The sequence below is a fragment of the Berghia stephanieae genome, chromosome 5 (genome assembly GCF_034508935.2).
Source record: "Berghia stephanieae isolate SIO BIC M18660-M18661 chromosome 5, UCSD_Bste_1.3, whole genome shotgun sequence".
In the NCBI taxonomy this organism is placed as follows: Eukaryota; Metazoa; Mollusca; class Gastropoda; order Nudibranchia; family Aeolidiidae; genus Berghia; species Berghia stephanieae.
Window position 1 is genome coordinate 70,460,313 of NC_088364.1, and position 19,316 is coordinate 70,479,628.

General features: G+C 33.5%; 1 protein-coding gene across 2 annotated transcripts in view; it reads left to right on the plus strand.

The window, feature by feature from the left end:
* The window catches only part of LOC144973527 (glutamine--fructose-6-phosphate aminotransferase [isomerizing] 1-like), a 35,075-nt gene extending 21,007 nt beyond the window's left edge, over positions 1-14,068 (plus strand). The window contains exons 18-20 of one of the 2 annotated variants that reach the window (XM_078916053.1): positions 335-496; positions 6,134-11,813; positions 12,180-14,068. In XM_078916053.1, coding sequence (XP_078772179.1) covers positions 335-496; positions 6,134-6,175 — 204 coding nt within the window. In that variant the 3' untranslated portion in view covers positions 6,176-11,813; positions 12,180-14,068. Of the gene's footprint in view, positions 1-334; positions 497-4,176; positions 4,254-6,133; positions 11,814-12,179 lie in introns of those variants that run through there. The other variant, XM_078916051.1, reaches the window with a different exon arrangement.
* The last annotated feature ends 5,248 nt before the right edge of the window (positions 14,069-19,316 follow it).

The window sequence follows — 19,316 nt, forward strand, 5'->3', positions numbered from 1 at the left end:
TGTTGTTGTTGTTGTTGTTGTTGTTTTATTATTATTATACTGGATATGTTTATAACTGCAAAATTGACTTTTCATATAGAGATCATTAACTGCAATGCAATGAATATTGGACCGCATTGTGGTCACTGCTCCTCTGCCTTCTTGTGAAACTGGTAAAGTGTTAGGCTACTGGAAAAGATTAGAGGTGATTTATCATTTAAATTTTATATGATGCGTCGTTCAAGATAATCAAATGATATTGATATAGTATTTTTTGTCTTTGTTTAATACCATTTGCCTCTCCCTCGGTCACCCCTTTGTCAGTGTTATATATTTTATTTATCTCCCTTCACAGAGTGCTCCCATTTTGATCTGCAATGAAGGTGACAAAGAAGCAAAATCTGTGTCAGAGAAATTGATTGAAGTGCCTCAAACCATTGATTGCCTCCAAGGAATACTAAACGTTATACCCATGCAATTATTGTCCCTACATATAGCTGAGCTAAAAAATCTGGATGTAAGAAATGTTGTTTTATGCTTATGTGCTTATCTACTTTGCTGTACTTTTTCGGGTTCTTTATATCTTTATTACAATATTTTTTTTACAAATTGTGCCTCTATATATATATATATATATATATATATATATATATATATATATATATATATATATATATTATATATATACATATATATATATATATATATATATAAATATATATATTTATTTATTTATTTATTTATATATGTTTTCATTTCTTTTTAATTAGAATTGTGCATAGCATGAACGTATTTTATTGATTTAAACAAATTGGTTGACTCTCTTTTTTTATTTGATGGGTGTTGCGCTTTACTAACATTTATTTATCAAAAACCCTAAACAATTTTCCCTGTATAAAGCCAATAAAATAATGTTTAAATTAAGCTCTTCAGATGACATTGCCTCAGCACCTCATGAAGGAATAAAGACAACCCAACAAACAAATGTATGATATTAAAAGGAATCACCCATATGGTCTAATTGAGCAACTTTGGAGTTGATAATCTTGGCTAAAAAAAAATAAAATGATAGCATCATAAGTGGAGCTCAAACCCGGAGCTCCCAGGTCAAAGTGCAATGCTTTAACCGCTCGGCCACTTCAACCCAAAGATACGAATACTGTAACACAACAAACGAAAAAAGCTCATACAAATAGCAAACAAAACAAACAAAAAAAAGCAACAACCTCATACTAATGTTTCCAATATTTCTTATCAATAAATGTAAGCTATAGTCCCCATTGTGATGATGATTTTATTGAAATCTATTTTTAAACTTCAATTACTTCTAGTAAGTTTAGAATATGGACTTTATGGCATGTTTTCCTTCACGACACATTAAAATTAAGCCTTTTCATAATAAAACGCTTTAAGGAATATTCAAAGAAACTGACCAATTCGTCATTTATTTATTGTGGTTTGCAGCTTACTAATGGTTAAATGATAAAATATTATGTTGATTTATGAAATATATTTTTTTTTTTTGTGTGTGTGTGGGGGGGGGGGGGGGTGTCTCTGCACTAAATTATGTTTTAGTTTTATTGCACCCTTCCTCCCTTTTCACCCCGTTTCATTTTTTTTTCTATGTATTTTAAAACAATGCAAATATCCCTTTACCTTTTACTCTCAAATAGCTTACTGAGTTTACCCCTTCTTTATGCTAAATCAAGAGATCAAAATATTTAATTCCACGTCTCCCTGTGCAAAGTTTATAAAAATCATGATATGCCATGACAAGATGTGAATTTCTAAAAATATTTTATCCTCTATATGACAGACTGTAGCATATTTCTTATCATAGATCCATTTAGTGAAAGAGCTTGCAACTGATCCATTATCTCAATGATTTAAAAAAATTAACAATGGATTCCAAGTGGAGAGGAATAATTGTGTTTATTTATTTTTGTTAAAAAATTGTTTGTTTTTTTTTTTAATATAAAAGTGGAGCAGCATGGCTCACCAGTACGGTTTTTGCTTCGTACCCGAAAGGTACCAAGTTCGTTCACCCACTGCTGCGCTGTGTGGCCTTGGGCAAGTGACCTGCTCAATGTGCGGCGCTGCACTGCGGCTGATGCCTGGATTATTCCAGTCTTCCTTTGGAATAGGCCCTAAAGAAAAATTTCCCCTTTGGGATGAATCTTATCTTATTGTAACTTATTCTTTTTTTTTTTTTAGGAATTTTACACCGTAGTCATGAGTTACGACTACTTTCCATACTGCCTTTTGTGTTTTATTTGAATGAGTTAAAAAAATGTTTAAAAGCATGCATTTCAAAGCTTTTAACCTTGCTAATAAATTAAATGTCGTTTCAATCATAGCTTACATATTTAGCATGCATTGTTATTTATAACTTCATGCCAGGTGGCATATAAGGCTTCTCCACTCCGCCGATTTATGGCTGCAGACATTGCCTGATCTCATGTCAACCGTCTAACAGCATTCCTCTCCTTTTCAACAGCCGGTCTCCTCTCGGTTTTTGGCCTGCTTCTCTTTCTCTTAAAAGGAATAAACAAAAATGAATATAACAGCTTGAAAAAAGAACATAATACCAAACATGGAAGTGTCTGGCCCAAAATATTCGGTGTATCCTCTCTGTAGAAAAATATTGGAATGTTACATTCCAACATTTTTCTACAGAGAGGATACACCGAATATTTATCTGCCGTCGATCTGGTTTTATAGTTAAGTATTTATGTTGTTTGTTGTTGGCTGAAGATGGGTTTCGAGTCAGAAACATCCCCAGTTTGGTATTTTGTTCTTTTTTGAAGCTGTTATTTTCCTTATTTATTACTTTTTAGAGAAATAGTATCACTTTCTCTTATTGTCCCCTTCAGAGGCACCTGTCATTGCTCTCACACAATTATTGTCTAATTTTTTCCGATGATGTAGTTCTTTCTCTTTTTCATGAATTATTAGCTCATTGGACCATACCAGATTTTTTCGGACATCTTCATTTCTGACGTGACCTTGTCATTTTATCTTATAATTTGTACAGAATTCAGCATATAGAATTGTTTTAACTAAAACAATATCTGAATGACCTAAAACAATCTTAAAGTTAACCTTGTTAAATTTCGTTTAGTCGTCAATTGAAAGAAAGGTATATATTTTATCCCATCACATTTTCAAAAGTTTTCGTATAACGGTGGTAGATAAGCATTTTGAGATCCTTTGTGTGTTTATAAGATATAATTTTGCACATAATCTTCAAAATATTAGTCTGTCAATAAATTGTTTGTAGTAAACAGATTTGTTGTCTGATGCAACATGAGCTGTTATACAATGTCGCTGACTGCATTTAATCTTCCAGTTGACCTATTAACATGTCCTTTGAGTGTAGATCCTTAATGATCATGTTCATAAACAGAAATCAGGATGATGAAAATGGACACACATAATTTGCAATGAGAATACTGTGATAAATGCCATCTATCTCTTTTCGTTTCTTAAACTCTTTTTTTTTTTTTAGTTGTTGGAATATCTGTTGTTATAAATAAATTGCACTGAATGATGCATGGTGTTGTGATTCAGAAAATACGATCTCACTTTTCTAGACTTGTTGTATCTTATTGGCACAAAAGAATAATAAAAAATAATCGTCTATCTGATATACTTTTGTCATTTTAAAAGTAAGTAATAATCTCTTATAAAGATTTTACTAGTCTTTTTTTTTTGAAAAGTAAAAAAAAAAAATTCTGGTGTCAGTGTGTTTTAAGTTTTTAAAAAGAAATATTTCTAAACTACAAATATTTAGATTAAACATATTCCTTGATGCTTATATAACTATTTATTCATCGTCACAGAAATGATACTGTAAATGATCATTCCTTGATAATTATGCACAAACACAAGCATTTTTCAAACGTACTTGTTTTGGGATTTTTTTTAACTTCTGCTTTGGAATTTTTTTCTTTATTTCTTCTTGGGGCTTTTTTTTTCATAGAATTTCTTTGCCTTTTCTTTCTAGTCTGATTTGATATTTGAATTTGATCTTCTTCACAATCAATTACAAATGCATATCCTTTGTGTGGGTTTTATAATCCTTGTAGATTCAGTTTTAACGCTTCTCTCATTTATGCTTTTTTTTTTCATTATTACCACATAACATGCATTAATATTTATTCCTTTCGACATCCATGACATTTCCACATTATTCAGGTTGACTGTCCCCGCAACTTAGCTAAATGTGTAACAGTGGAGTAAAACCCAAACAGGAAAAAGGCTAAATTATTATTGTAAGAACAATGACATTTTTTGTTCTCGATGTTGTCATCTGAATTATTATTTGAAAGGTGTGGTCATTCAAAATCTGCACTGAGCTTTCATTTGCCTTTTTTTTTTTTTTTTGTCCTTTCAATTTATTTAGTATATTTTCCCTTGTTTTCCTTCTGTATTTCTTTCTTTCTTGCTTTCTTTTTAAACTTTCTTTCTTTTCCTTTTTTTTTTTCTTTTTTTCAACTTTTGTTTTATTTATGTTATACATTTGTTTTATTTTTCCCTAATTTTGTTTTATTCAAATACAAGTGATACAAACCTGATCATTAAAATCATATTCTTTCTAATGCTATGCTACACCGAGTTCTTAAGCAATGACCTATATTAAATGAATCAATTATTTGAGAGGTAGGTGAGTTATATACTTCGTAAAACTTTCAGATCCTCTTTATGTACTTTGTAAGCACCATTTTTTGAAAGAGACTGTGTTTGTTTTTTTGTTTTTTGTTTTGTTTTTCTTTATCTTTCTTTAAGCACCATTTTTTTAAAGAGAATTTTTGTTTTTTTTAATTTTGGTTCGTTTTCTTTATCTTTCCTTAAGCACCATTTTTTAAAAGAGACTGGGTTTTTTTGGTTTGTTTTTCTTTATCTTTCTTTCTTTATTTATTATTTTAATTGCGTACAATGACCGTTGGCTTGGAGTTGAGAATGTCATATGACATAACAATCAAATCAAAATTTAAAACAGTTGGTCATTTATTTCATTTCCAACATATTTGGTTTATGATAAGTTTTAACCATAGAATATTAATTCATGAATTTTGATATATAGTATATTTTGTGATGATGGAGAGATCAGTACACACCATGACTGATTTCAAAGTGATATTTTCTCTCTCTCTCTCTCTCTCTCTCTCTCTCTCTCTCTCTCTCTCTCTCTCCCCCCCTCCTTCTCTCTCTTCCTCCCTCTCTCTCTCTCTCTCTCTCTCTCTCTCTCTCTCTTTCTCTCCCTCTCTCTCTCTATCTATCTATCTCTATATCTCTCTCCGTCTCTCTCTCTCTCTCTATCTATCTATCTCTCTTTCTCTCTCTCTCCACAGGGTTTGACGCCCACTCACTGTGATATTTTTTTTTAACTATTATATTCAAAATGCCTTCATAAATTTAGTCTTTGGTTGATATTGTATTTACTCTAGTGAATAGGTAAATGTGACATTTATACAGAGCATTTCCACGGATCCATGCTCAATGGGCTTCACATCTTGATTATTGTTTTTAGTTTGTTTGTTGTTTTTTTTCCTTTGAGAAAGAAAAATAATGCCTATATCAGTCTTTGAAATAGACCTTATAAAAAATTAGATAAGAAAAGAATTTCATTATGAGATTATTAAAGAGAATTGTATTATACTTGATTTATTTTTTTTACAAGACTTAACGTCTCACGACTTGTATAAATGCAATTTTAGTCGGCCCTACACGTTATATGAAACCCCTGCTAACTTAAATTTTCTGACAAATAGTCCTGTAGAGATTGGTCGAGCTGAATTGTGTACTATATTCATATAAATTTTTTAATGGTTAAATGGTTTATATCATTTATATCTTACTGAAAATAATGTTTTTTAAAGTGTTTTTGTGCCTTGTTGTGTTCACCTAATTTTATCAAATAGAAGAATTATAGTAAAACTATTTACTCTTGTGTGTTTCTTTTCTTTTATTTTCTTTTTTTTTTTTTTTTTTTTTTTTAGTCATAGACATTGAAATAACTCCAGCTTCATTGGCTGAACTGTCATATAAACATACATGCATGCACGTGAGCGCGCGCACACACACACACATACATAAATGTGTATATTTGAGTGATTTCCTTGTCTTCATCATATTTGTTTTTCTTCACCAGACTGACCGACCTCGCCATCTACTCAAAACTTATGTCAACTAATAGACCAGAATCAACCTCTTCACACCAAGAAACATTCCCAGTCTTTGTTCATTTATGGCTATATATACTAACCAATTATTATTTTTATGAAATCCAAACTAAGATCTCAGGTAATTAACCATTCTTCACATATTCCCATTAATTGTTAATTGTTTTGAAGAAAGTTATAAAAAAAAAACACTGTTTACCTCAAGAAATTTCTGCTCGGGTGTAAAGAGCTAGTTTTCTAGCTTTCTATCATTCACTACTTGAATTTTTGATTAAAATCATAATTTAATACTGATTGTTTTAGTATACCAAGGTGCAATTGATATGGTTGGATTCTTTTTGCTCAAGAAATACTTTTTTTTAATGTGACAAATTAATTAAGGTTTTTGGGGGGCAAGATTTGAAGTGAACGCATAATGTGGGCATTCATTTTTGCGACGCTGGTCGTACACTAAACTTGAATTTTGATTTTTTTAAATTGTTTTTTTTTTTCAATGTATACTTGAGGGAATGATTTTTCAGTTATTTTGATCTTTTTCTCAATCAATAATACAAAGAAACTTTGTGTATGGGACAATTTCCTTTGTATAATTACAAATTCAGGATATATATTGTCATCATTGTAACATTTATATGTTTACAGTTAACTTACCAATTATCATGGGTACTTATCATAATGTTTATAATTATAGATAACATGTTTACAATTAAGGCATCCATAAAACAAGCTGATCACTCTTTTAACGAGTACCAAAATCATGTGACTCTATTGGTCAATGTTATCCTCATTTACTCTATCGCCTTACTAGAAATCCACATTTGTAGTTAAAAGTCAGCCTTATATTGACATCTAAACCTTACCATCATGACAGTTGTACTTTATTCTGCCAAATAGCATATACCTACTTTATTTCTAAAAATTAACATGGCAGCTTTATCATATATTTGTGCAGCTATGTGGTCTTGTGAATTGACACCCGCCTTCAGACTGGAAAGTTCAAGTCCCCCTCTGAGCAGTGTATAGTTGAGTCCTTGGAAAAGGCTCCTTAGTCATATGCTATCACTGTACTCGGGTGTAAAATGAGTAACATGCCGTTAAAAGTGTTGTCTCTGTAGGAAAAAATTGGAATATCGCCTAACAGGCATCAGTCATGTCTCGTCCTGCATGTTACATGTTGTTGACTAGGGGCTCCTTTGAGCATGTTAAGTGGAAATTGCGCTACATAAAAGCTCAAGTTTTTTTTTTGTATTTTTGAGTCAATGCTTTAGCCCATTCAACTTGATTTCATTTAATAACTAATTAATTTTTCATTGTTTCTAAAATCTCTAGCTGTCAATTGCTCTTATTTTACAATAAGAGAGTATATATATGAAAAATATTCGGTAAATAGCTGATTGGGCTACAGATGTTAAAGCAAACATGTATTATTGGAAAGAAAACCTAACCCATTTTGATATTCTCAAACATTTGAATGTTTAAAAAGGTAACAAAAGCAAAACAAAACAAACAAATAAAATAGATAAAAGAGTAAATTCAAAGACAAAACAAAACTCTTATATAGGACTTAATTCCCTTATCAATGAACAGACATTTTTCCCTTAATCCTTTATGACGAGACTGAATTTGTTTCAACTCAGATTGGTTTCTTTTCCCCTCATAACATAGCTTGTTATAACTGCAGTTTCAACTTCACTGAAATCTGAGGTGCATCTGTAGAATCAAACCTGGCCTATGAAAACCTGCTCCTCTCTCGCTTTTCCCAGCTCCCTCTCCTCTTCCGTGGTTTCCAACTGAGAAGGCAATTTTTATTTGAGATTGCTTCTTTTACTCTCTCTTATTTTTCTATCTGCTTTGCCCTGCACTGCATAATACTCATAAATAACAAAAAGAAATTTTATGTTTCATCAGCGCCTGCTCCTTCATTTCTGGTGGGGGTTTTTCTTGTTTTGTTTTGTTTTTATATTTTGGTTTTTATATTAGCCCAAAACCCTACACCCTCACCAGAGATGCCAACCTCAAGAAGCAGAAATGCGTAATTGGGGAGAATAAAAATATGTGACATCGAAAATTTTTGCATGGTCCCTCTTTCATGAGAGAAACTGAACACTGTTCGCCGTGTCATGGCTGTACAAATACAAGGAAAACGATGGATTGCCAAAAATACATTTTCTTTTTGTATTGGCACCGTTTTTATATTGAAGAAATTCGTAATTTTCATTATATTTGCCATCTCTGCCCAAGCCAGCTACCAAATATGACATTTATCAGCATTTATAATTCAGTTGCAGGGTAAAATTCAGCACTGCTCACTGTCCTGTTAACATTTAAAAAAAAAAAATATTACCAAAGGCTGCAAGTTTTTTGCCATTGTTTTCAAGTGCTTTATATCACCCAGTCCTTTTGCTGAAGGGCCTGAAATCAAAAGGGTATACTTTTACACCACCTTATTGTGTATAGAAGGTCAAACGAGAGAAAAAATGAATTTGAAGCTATGCCATGTGCAAAAGAATTATTAATTTGTATTTATTTGCATTACTGTTATTCTTGTAATTGGCATTATTTGTTAATTTATTTATGCAACTGATAGCCTAAGGATTTTATTTATTTAACATCCAATGAATGTTTAAGGTTCAAGGCTTTTTCAGCCAACAACAACAACTAAAAACAACAAAACAGTCTTTCGGATTGTTGCTTAGAGGACATTTTTATAATATTATTTCATTCTATTTATAGAATATCCAAACAATGTTTAAGGCTCAAGCCATTATTCTTCAGCCAACAACAAACAGAGGGAAAAAAACAGACCAAAGAAACAACATTTCAGAGTGGTTCTTTGCAAAACTCTGTTTTCTTCTTTTTCAGACTAAACATATTACTTATTTCCAATAGCTGAATATGATTTTGAGCCTGAAATGTTCCTTGACATGCATTTGTTCTTTTTTTAAAAGCTGCTGCTATAATTATTTGTGTCCAATCTGTAATTCTTATCTAATGTAATGTAAAATACTTTACCCTCAGGCACAATGCTGATATCAGATAAAAATATAAGTTTGTCAAAGTTGTATTTACTTTATTTACATAAAATTCGTCTGTTTACTGATATGATCGTGTTTTTTGAGGAAAATATAATGATTGGTTTACATATGATTGCATTCCTTTTAGTGGGATCCTGTGCTTGTGTCTGGATAAATTTTTAGGTGATCTTAAACTAAGTGTGCTCTTGTAATCTACATCTGTTCCTTATTTGTACCATTCCCCTTTGTCTTAATTTTTCTCAAATGCTTTAAATTCTAAATCTATAATGTTTTGACTATCCATTTTCTTCCTTTTTATTAGCGCTGAAATGACCTAAATGTGATGCAGGCGCCGTGAAACCCTTAAAAACAAACAACAGTTGTGATTTGAGTTCCGGGGCAATGGAAATGATGAGGGCTTGGCAATAACAAGACTTTTTCAAATCCTCATTTTTCCTCCATTATTTATCTATAGTAAATGCCTATGTAAAATGAGTTTATAATGATATTGAGTGGTACAGAGACAGGAATAATGAGAACTTGATCTGAATTAAGAAGCTACAGTTTGAACTCTCCCATAGTGAGCAGGTAAATGATGTGTCTTCCCGTTTTCCAATTGTTTCCTGCCGTTGTCTTGGAATGAGATTACTTGGTTTTGTCCTGGCCCTGGCCGGAGTTCCTTGGCTGGGAGGGAAACAGTCGAATGTATAGTTTAAGGAGATGATATTTTTTTCCTTGTAAATCATCTCTCTGTTATGCATTGTATTATGTTTAGTTAACATATTATATTATATGATTTGTAAACATTTGAGTGTATTCCTCTTAGTTGGGACCTGTGCTTGTGTCTGGATGAGACTTTCAGGTGATCTCAAACTAAGTACTTTGACGGTGTGCTCTTGGAATCTACATCTGTTCCCTATTTGAGCCAACTCTCCTTTGTCTCACCTTTTCTTTTGTGCTTTAATTGTAATTCTAGAACTTTTTACTATCCCATTTTCTTCCTTTTTACTGGCGCTGAATGACCTTAATGTGTTGCAAGCGTCGTAAAACCCTTAAAAACAAAAACAAAACTTAGTGGGTAGGGAGGTACTTACTATTTCTTCTATCCCCCTGTGTCTGTTTTCCAACATGCTTTCCGTCTTTGTCTTGGAATGAGATTCTCCCATAGTGGGCAGGGGGGTACATACTGTGTCTTCTATCCCCTTATATCTGTTTTCCAACATGCATTCTGTCTTTGTCTTGGAATGAGATTACTTGGTTTTGTCCTGGCCCTGGCCGGAGTCCTAGCTGGGAGGGAAACAGTCAAATGCATAGTTATTGTTTTGGGAGATGATATTTTTTTCCTTGTAAATCATCTCTCTGTTATGTATTTTATTTCGGATGAGACTTATAGGTGATCTCAAACTAAGTACATTGGTGGTATGCTCTTTGAATCTACATCTGATCCCTATTTGTTCCCAGTTCCCCTGTCTTACTTTTTCTTGGGTGCTTTAATTGTAATTCTAGTTCTAGAACTTTTTACTATCCCATTTTCTTCCTTTGTACTGGCGCTGATATAACCTAAATGTGTTGCAAGCACCGTAAAATCCTTAAAAACATTAAAAACATTGGAATGAGATTACTTAGTTTTGCCCTGGCCCTGGCTGGTTACCCTGGCTGGGAGGGAAACAGTCAAATGTATAGTTAGTTTTGGGAGATGATATTTTTTTCCTTGTAAATCATCTCTCTGTTATGCACTGTATTATGTTTTGTTTATGTATTATATATGATTTGTAAACATTTGAGTGTATTCCTCTTCGTAGGGGCCTGTGCTTGTGTCTGGATGAGACTTTTAGGTGATCTCAAACTAAGTACACTGATAGTGTGCTCTTGGAATCTACATCTGTTCCCTATTTTAACCAATCCCCTTTGTCTGCCTTATTCTTGGATGTTTTAGTTGTAATTCTAGAAATTTTTACTATCCCGTTTTCTTCCTTTTTACTGGTGCTAAAGCGGTGTAAAACCCTCAAAAACAAACTAACAAACAGTTCGAACTCAAATGCGCTCTCATTCATCAAAAAAAAACACCACAACATTCACACACATATACAAAGCCAAAGGTAGTGCAATGGATGGAGGGATTGCTCCAGCATAAAATTGCCAATTTAAATACCAGGATTTATTCATGAAAAAGGCGACATAAACCGATTCAAAATATTGTCTATTACAACAATGTTAATTCAAGCCCTTAATATTTCCATTAGATTATCAGTTGCTAATATGTACATGTTGGTACAGACCTGTCATCAGCAAAAAGTGATTTTCTTTTTTTTTATCCTGTTTCGGTGCTGAATGTTTGTTGATGAAAGGTCCAGTCCGTACCTGATACATCTATGTTTTGTAATATTTTTTTTTAAATTGAATCTGGTACACCTTACCTTTCTGAAGTATTTAAAGACTATGGTGACGCTAGTTTTTAATGTTATGTACATGTCACAAGAGATTTACTGATTATTGTAATAACTAATGCCTACGAGATTCAGCATACTGAACGGCACCCAAAAAAAATGTCATCGAATACAGTTGTCAAACAAGGCATATCTCTTCTGTCTTTCTGGTTGCTTTGAGCTCACCTTTAAATAATTCTTAACCAATAGTAATTCATAATAAAATTATTTTTATAATATTATTTAACACAGAAAGATTTTTAGAATATCTTGTTAATTTGTGGAACTTTTTCCATGTTTTTATGTTTTTACCTATTTCCTTTATATATATATATATAATTATACATATATATATATATATATATATATATATATATATATATATATATATATATATATATATATATATATATATATATATATATATATATATATATATATTTATATATGATTCTTTCAGAATTTTACTGCCTTTTACTTATATTTGATAATATATCTATCTATATTATTATTTCTTTTCTTTTTTATTTCGTTTAACTGGGTGAAGTTCCTGACCTCCCATAGTGGGCGGGGAGGCACTTTCTGTGTCTTCTATCCCCCTATATCTGTTTTCCAACATGATTTCTGTCCGTTGTCTTGGAATGAGAGTACTTGGTTTTGTCCTGGCCCTGTCCAGATACCCTAGCTGGGAGGGAAACAGTCAAATGTATAGTTAGAGTTTTGGCAGATAATATTTTTTCCTTGTAAATTATCTCTCTTGTTATGTATTGTATTAGTTTTGTTTTTATTTATTATGATTTGAAAAAATTTGAGTATATTCCTCTAAGTGGGGACCTTTGCTTGTGTCAGAATCGGACATTTAGGTGATCTCAAACTAAGTACACTGTGTGATCTTGGAATCTACATCTGTTCCCTATTTGAACCCTTTTCTTGGGTACTTTAATTGTAATTCTAGAACTTTTTACTTTCCCATTTTCTTCCTTTTTACTGGCACTGATATGAACTAAATGTGTTGTAAGCGCCGTAAAACCCTAAATAACAAACAAACAAACGTTTCGGTTAAAGAAAAGGTTTAGGAAAGCAAACCTATGGTGCATTTGCTGATGACGAAATAAACAATATTACATGAATAAATTTCTAGCAGCCAAAGTAAATTTATTTTATTGCAAAATCATTTCTCCCAGTCTCTTTGTGCTAAATCTGATGAGAGTGGTCTCCACGACTCAAGCCTCATAAATCATGGGTTAAATTGCAGTTTCGGGCTTCTGTGCAACTGAAGCACAAAGAGGATAAGTAAAAGTAAAAGTAAATTACAGTTACAGCTTTCTATGCTAAAGTGCTAAGATATGATATTAGATAAAAATCAAAAAAGGTGTGTATGAGACGGTGCCAAACAAAACAAAAAAAAATTCAGCTGGCAGTTTTCCTTAAGATGATATTATTCTTGTATTTTTCTTTCTGTTTTGTCATGTTCGGTGCTGGCTCATTCCCATACACATCTTTTCAGATTTTTTATAGAAAACCCAATGCCCGCACCCAGATTATCACTATAATGTGGAGTAAGATCAAAAACAGTAAAGTGTATATGTTGTGATTATATTTCATGTTGTAGCACGACTAATCTTTTTATATACTGAAAGTCTAAAATAACGCAACATTTTTTTTTACATGTCATAACTCAGACATGAATGAGGATGGAAAATACTGAAACTGTTGTTTAAATTAAAAGGAATTGAATAAGGAATTCAACAATGCCATCATCAGATATGGATTGAGATATCATTTTTACAGACTAATTGTAACTGATTATTAAGAATTTTAAAATTTCGACAGTCAAAATTGTTTTTTTGCCTCTTAAAATATTCAAATTTTCAAGGTTTACAACTAACTTTTGTATTTTGTTTTGATAATATGCACAACATTCAAGTTTTATTAAAGCATCGAAATCCTGTCCACCTGACATCAAACCTTTAACTTGAAATAAAATAAAATACCATGATTTATTAGTTGCGTATGACCTTAACAATGGAACCACTGTTTTGTTTGATTCTTTTAAATTTTAATCATCGTCCCTCCTCGAAAAAAAATGACATCTTCCAAAATTGTTGTCAAACCAAGTTAATGTCCATTGTTGTACATCTGATTGCAAATTAATGTTATACTGTGGGAAAAGGCACAGGTTAATCAGTTTCATTAGCTATGACTAGATAGTTGAATAAGTTTTATTTCACACTGATCGATGATAAATAATTACTTTTTAAATCCAACGAGTTATGCCTGGTTAAAATCTGGTGCGTTATTTTTGGCACTCAGTATATAAAACTGTTTACATATATTATATTTGATTCTTTATATCTACCATTTGTGAATTATATATTTGTTTCATTTAAAGTATTATAAGATCTATATGGGAATATTTTGCAATTAAAAAAAAAAAAATTAAAACAAATATTCAAGATTGAAATATTGTCATTGTTAATCTTTATAGATATTTATTTTTGTTTTCATTATTATTGTGACCAATAAAGATGGTAGAGAGTGACTGATTCAAAGGTGGTAGAGAATGATAAGTTAAAACATCTCGTTCGTCTCTTTTGACAGATAAAATATTTTAAGTGACATTTAAAGTTTCTGGGCACCTAATCTCCACCGCATCAGACTTTCATTTCAAACAAATCAAGTCAACTTTTTTGTGTCTTTCGACATTGTGTCTGTTGTGTTATCATCATACAACCCAGTATCCTTCATTCCTGGCGTCAGGCTTCACGCCATATACAGAACCAGTTACTCCACCACTTGAAATTATAATATTCTCCACCAATTAATGAATTACTTAAAAGCAATTCCATCCTTCTCGCTAGAATGCTTGAAACAGGACATAGAACATGCCTTCTTTCCAATCATTGTGATGGTCAGAACTCCCCTGACGGCAGAAAGTTGACCTATCTCGTCAATGGGTTCTAGAATCAGACTATAAAAAGATACATATTTATGGTTCTACAATTGCCTACACCCTTGTCTTCTCTTTTATCCTTCTATACCAGACCTGCCTACCTGAACTTGTAAAAATTCGTAATTTTCAAGAGATAAAATTTGTAGTCGCTATAGTTAACTTTAAAGATCAACAATCTACTCTCCCACAAATTAAATACTTTAAATTCCTTAAAATTGTGTAGTCTGGCATCAACTTTCATCTTTGATAAGTTTTAATGACTTTGAGATTATCATGAGATTCTTAAATTGGAGCCAAAATTTTGTTTTCGTAATTGTTGGCAGATCTGCTTTACCATTAAATGAGGGTTGGCCAACTACTGTGTCATGGGAATTTTAAGAAAGAAGACCACATAGGCTGTTGTTGCAAAATGATGTTCTTCGTGTCTTTACTGTTGAAGTGGTTTACTTTGGCGCAGTCTGGAATCTTAGAGATCAGTTTTCTCAGTTGTGTGATCTCCTTATAGCATGTTTGTTATTAAATCATTGCACATAAATTTTGCAAGGGTATCGCACACTTGCTCCCATTGAGGGTGCGATAGAAAAGACGCAGAGCATCTGGTTGAACATTACATCAAGTGGGGGGGGGGGGGGGGGTTCTGGATGGTTCATGAGTGCTTAAATGAATTTATGGATTGGATAGACTGGATAGAAGCTGCTGTTGACACATTGGCAAGGCAAGTTACAGTATTGTAAAAGCCAAACCATATTTGCAACCAGAATTTCTACCATAAAAAAATTAAAACACAGTCACTACGGGGACTCTCATTGTAAAACACATACCAAGACCTTTTATGACATGCCATCTCAAAACAGTATTATATCGGGGTGGACCAAAGGGATAAAATGAGTAGTTTACAGCTTAACTAATGGTGTTTGAATTAAAACAATTGCCTTTGTTGAGAAAAGTGAGTTTTTGTGTTCTAAACTTCAAAAAGTTTAACTTTCTTAATCGTCATCATTTTGAATTAAACTTTTATTTTCTTTATCTGGTTCACAAAACACCAGATTGGCGTAGTGGTCACATTTAAAAATTGGAAAGAGGGTTGCTCGATTCGTGACAAATTGGAGATCCAGAGATAAAGGATTAGTCACACGAGCAAAGGCAGAACTCGGATAGCAATGAGAAACCACCACTACACGACCAGCCACACGGCCAAATTATCTCTTCTTCAAGACCACACTGGTTGAAGTAAAATGAGCTTTCTTAAATGAGCTTTTGTATAGCGCAATATCTACTAAATATGCTCAAAGCGCAACAGCAACATTTAACATTTAGGACGGGACATGACGCCTGTTAGGCGATGTTACAATATTTTTAGGACAGAGACAACGCTGTAAACGGCCAGGTAACATTTTACACCTGAATACGGTGAGAGAATGTGAGTAAAGAGTCTTTTCCAAGGACTCAGCTTTGCGCCGAGCAAGGCTCGAACCTAGGACCTTCAATTCCGTCATATCACTAGGCCACATAGCCACACAAATAAATACCCATTCTGACCTCCCATAAGGGGCAGGGAGGTACTTAATGTGCCTTCTGATCTATCCCCCTATATCTGATTTCCAACTTGCTTTCTGTCTTCGTATTGGAATACTTACTAAGAGAGATACTTAGAGATGATTTCCAGCACAGGTTCTCAATCACTGGCGGTCGGTCAATAGAGCGAAGTTGTTTTGTGCCGCCCTATATTTTCCGTAGATTAGCATGTCAACCAAACAAAAAACTTCAATTTTAAAATTTTGATAAAATTAAAAATTTAGCACATACTGCTTTTTGTTTTGAATTTAATATTTGATGACTCGTGCGTCGCTCCGCGAAGGTGGCGTCAAATCGGCACGTTTCATCTTTCCCCCGTTGCCAGCGCGGGGTGACAATGAGCGGAGGGTGTGGTGTGGTGGGGAAGTTTTTTTTTGTTTATATGAGCCAGTATTCGTTTGGCCGTCCTGTCCTTATCCTATACTCTGTTGTACCTTGAAGAAAGTTAGTTACCACTCCCCAATCTCCCTCCACCCTCCCTCCCCAACTAACTATTGTCTTTCACTGCTAAAATAATTAGGCCAAGACGGCCAATCTAGCGATGCACGCCCTGAGGTCCTACTTGGGATAAATTAAAACCATATCAGTTTTATCACTGAAAGAAGAGGCTTTGCTTCACTTAGATATACGGATGAAGAGAATGGCAATAAATATATATTTTATCATTGTTGGTTTTGCTTAAATATATATTAAATATCAAATAGAACAGTAAACAAAGTATGCACCGAGAAGAGCCCCATGGTTCTATAAATAAAAATCCCTGACCCCACGGAGTCCTTCATCCCCGCACACTCCCAACGATCACTACTCAACTTGTATTATGTGCATTGTCTAATAATAGTATAATTATAAAGATGTCGCTGATTGTGTGTGAAGTTAACAAGTGCTTTGCGTTTGGAATTAAATGTGGATTTTTAAATTCAATTATTCTAAAGTTGTGTGTCATACCGTTAGTATTCAGAGAAAATGTATTATCGCTGTTGTCATTGTTTATGAAACCTACCTGTTTTTATCTTGAATCATTTTATTTTAAAAAGTTATTTCTGTAATTTGTAACCAATCATGAATCATGTTGATTTTTTAATTGAAAATCGATTCCGACACTTATCCCCTCAAGAGAAAATAGTGGAGAAAGATTTAGGTCCACACAAACCAGTGAATTTTAACTTAGTTTCTAACACACCGAGGAGACAGCGCCGATTTAATAATGATTATTTTTAAAATGTTGAATGGCTTACTGCCAGTGAAAGCCGTAAAACGCTTCATTGTTTTTATTGCTTGATTTTTGGTGATGTATGCTATAACGGACAACAGGAGGATTCAGTGATATTGCGCACATCTCTCAGGCACTGAAGAAACATTCTGAATCAAATAGCCATGTCACAGATGCTGTTAAATATAAACTTTTCAACGTTGTAGATATAAGAAATCAGTTGGAAACAGGACATGCTGCGTCTGTGAGTCGTTATAATGAACAGGTGAAAGTTGACAGACAAGTTTTGTCCAAGATAATAGATGCTCTTTTGTGAGAACGTCTCGTTAATATTCTAACACACACACACATACACGCACACACAAATACACGCACATATGCAAACAATTGCAATACCCCCCTCCACACACACACACACACACACACACACACACAACACACACACACACATACAAAGTAGGTCAAATTAAGTTAAATTAACTAGACCAATAAAATTTGATTCTGTATTTCGGATTTGTGCCGCCTTAAATACAGTGTGACCAACCGCCCCTGTTCTCAATGATCCTCTCCTTTGTTTCTTTCGGTTGCAGTTTACCGTGAAGACAGAATGTGATGTAAGCCTTGTAATCATAAAAGATTTCTTGTTTTTTCCAATAGCTATCCAGTCTGTTCTTGAACGAGTTAAGTGAATTAGCACTGACAACTTTCTCTGGTAGACTGTTCCACACTTGAACCACTCTAACACCGAAACTATGCTTGCGCATGAGATTACTTGGTTTTGTCCTGGCCCTGGCTGAGAGGGAAACAGTCAAATGTAATAGTTTTGGGAAATGATTTTTTTTTCCTTGTAAATCATCTCTCTGTTATGCACGGTATTATGTTTAGTTTACATATTGTATGATTTGTAAACAGTTGAGTGTATTCCTCTTAGTGGTTTCATCCTCTGCATGTGTCTGAATGAGACTTTTAGGTGATCTCAAACTAAGTTCTTTGATCGTGTGCTCTTGGAATCTACATCTGTTCCCTATTTGATCCAATTCCCCTTTGTCTTACATTTTGTTGTGTGTTTTAATTGTAATTCTAGAACTTTTAATGCTTTCCCATTTTCTTCCTTTTTACTGGCGCTGATATGACCTTAATGTGTTGCAAGTGCCGTAAAACCCTTTAAAACAAACAAAGATAAATACCCATTTGATAACCTAACACACTTATGGGTTTGATTTAACTTTGTTGCATGAGCCCCTAACAATGTAGGTATTTCCGTTGTCCCCACAATGGACCGCACACAACACAGCAACTACACCTGCAGATACTGCATTACATGCAAAGCCAAAACAATAAATAAATAACTCCTTAAAAAAACACACACACAAACCAAACACACACACAGAGAGAACAAATTATTGGTTTTGCCGGGACGCCTGCTTCGCGAGCGAAGAATTTAGATGTGTGTGTGTGTGTGTGTGTGTGTGTGTGTGTGTGTGTGTGTGTGTGTTTAATACTCGCTTGTAAAATCACGGCTTTACATCAATGTGATGAAGTCATATTATCTGATTTGTAAATAATACAATTGAGAAGTGATGAAATGGGATGAATCAATAGTAACAATCTTGTATATATTTGAATCAAGTCACGTTATCTTTCTTCATATTGTGGACATCGTCAAGGGGCTATGGAAGTCCATGTTGACAATAGACACGTGTGTGTTTACGTGTGTTGACATGGACACCTTATCGTTGTGTATTTCGCTTTTAGAGAAAATCGGCGGGCTTATGGGCCATGATGTCTTTTTTAAAAGGAAGGTTTGTCTGAAAATATTGTTTTTAAAATAGAAATTGGTCTGTCAGATTGAAACCCTGGGTCGCACACCATCGTCGCCGAAGGCTATGGCTATGCAGTATGCAGTCAAGCAAGGTGGTAATAATCATATAAGCCAGGCCCAGGCAGGAGGGTTAATGGGTGGGTGGGTTT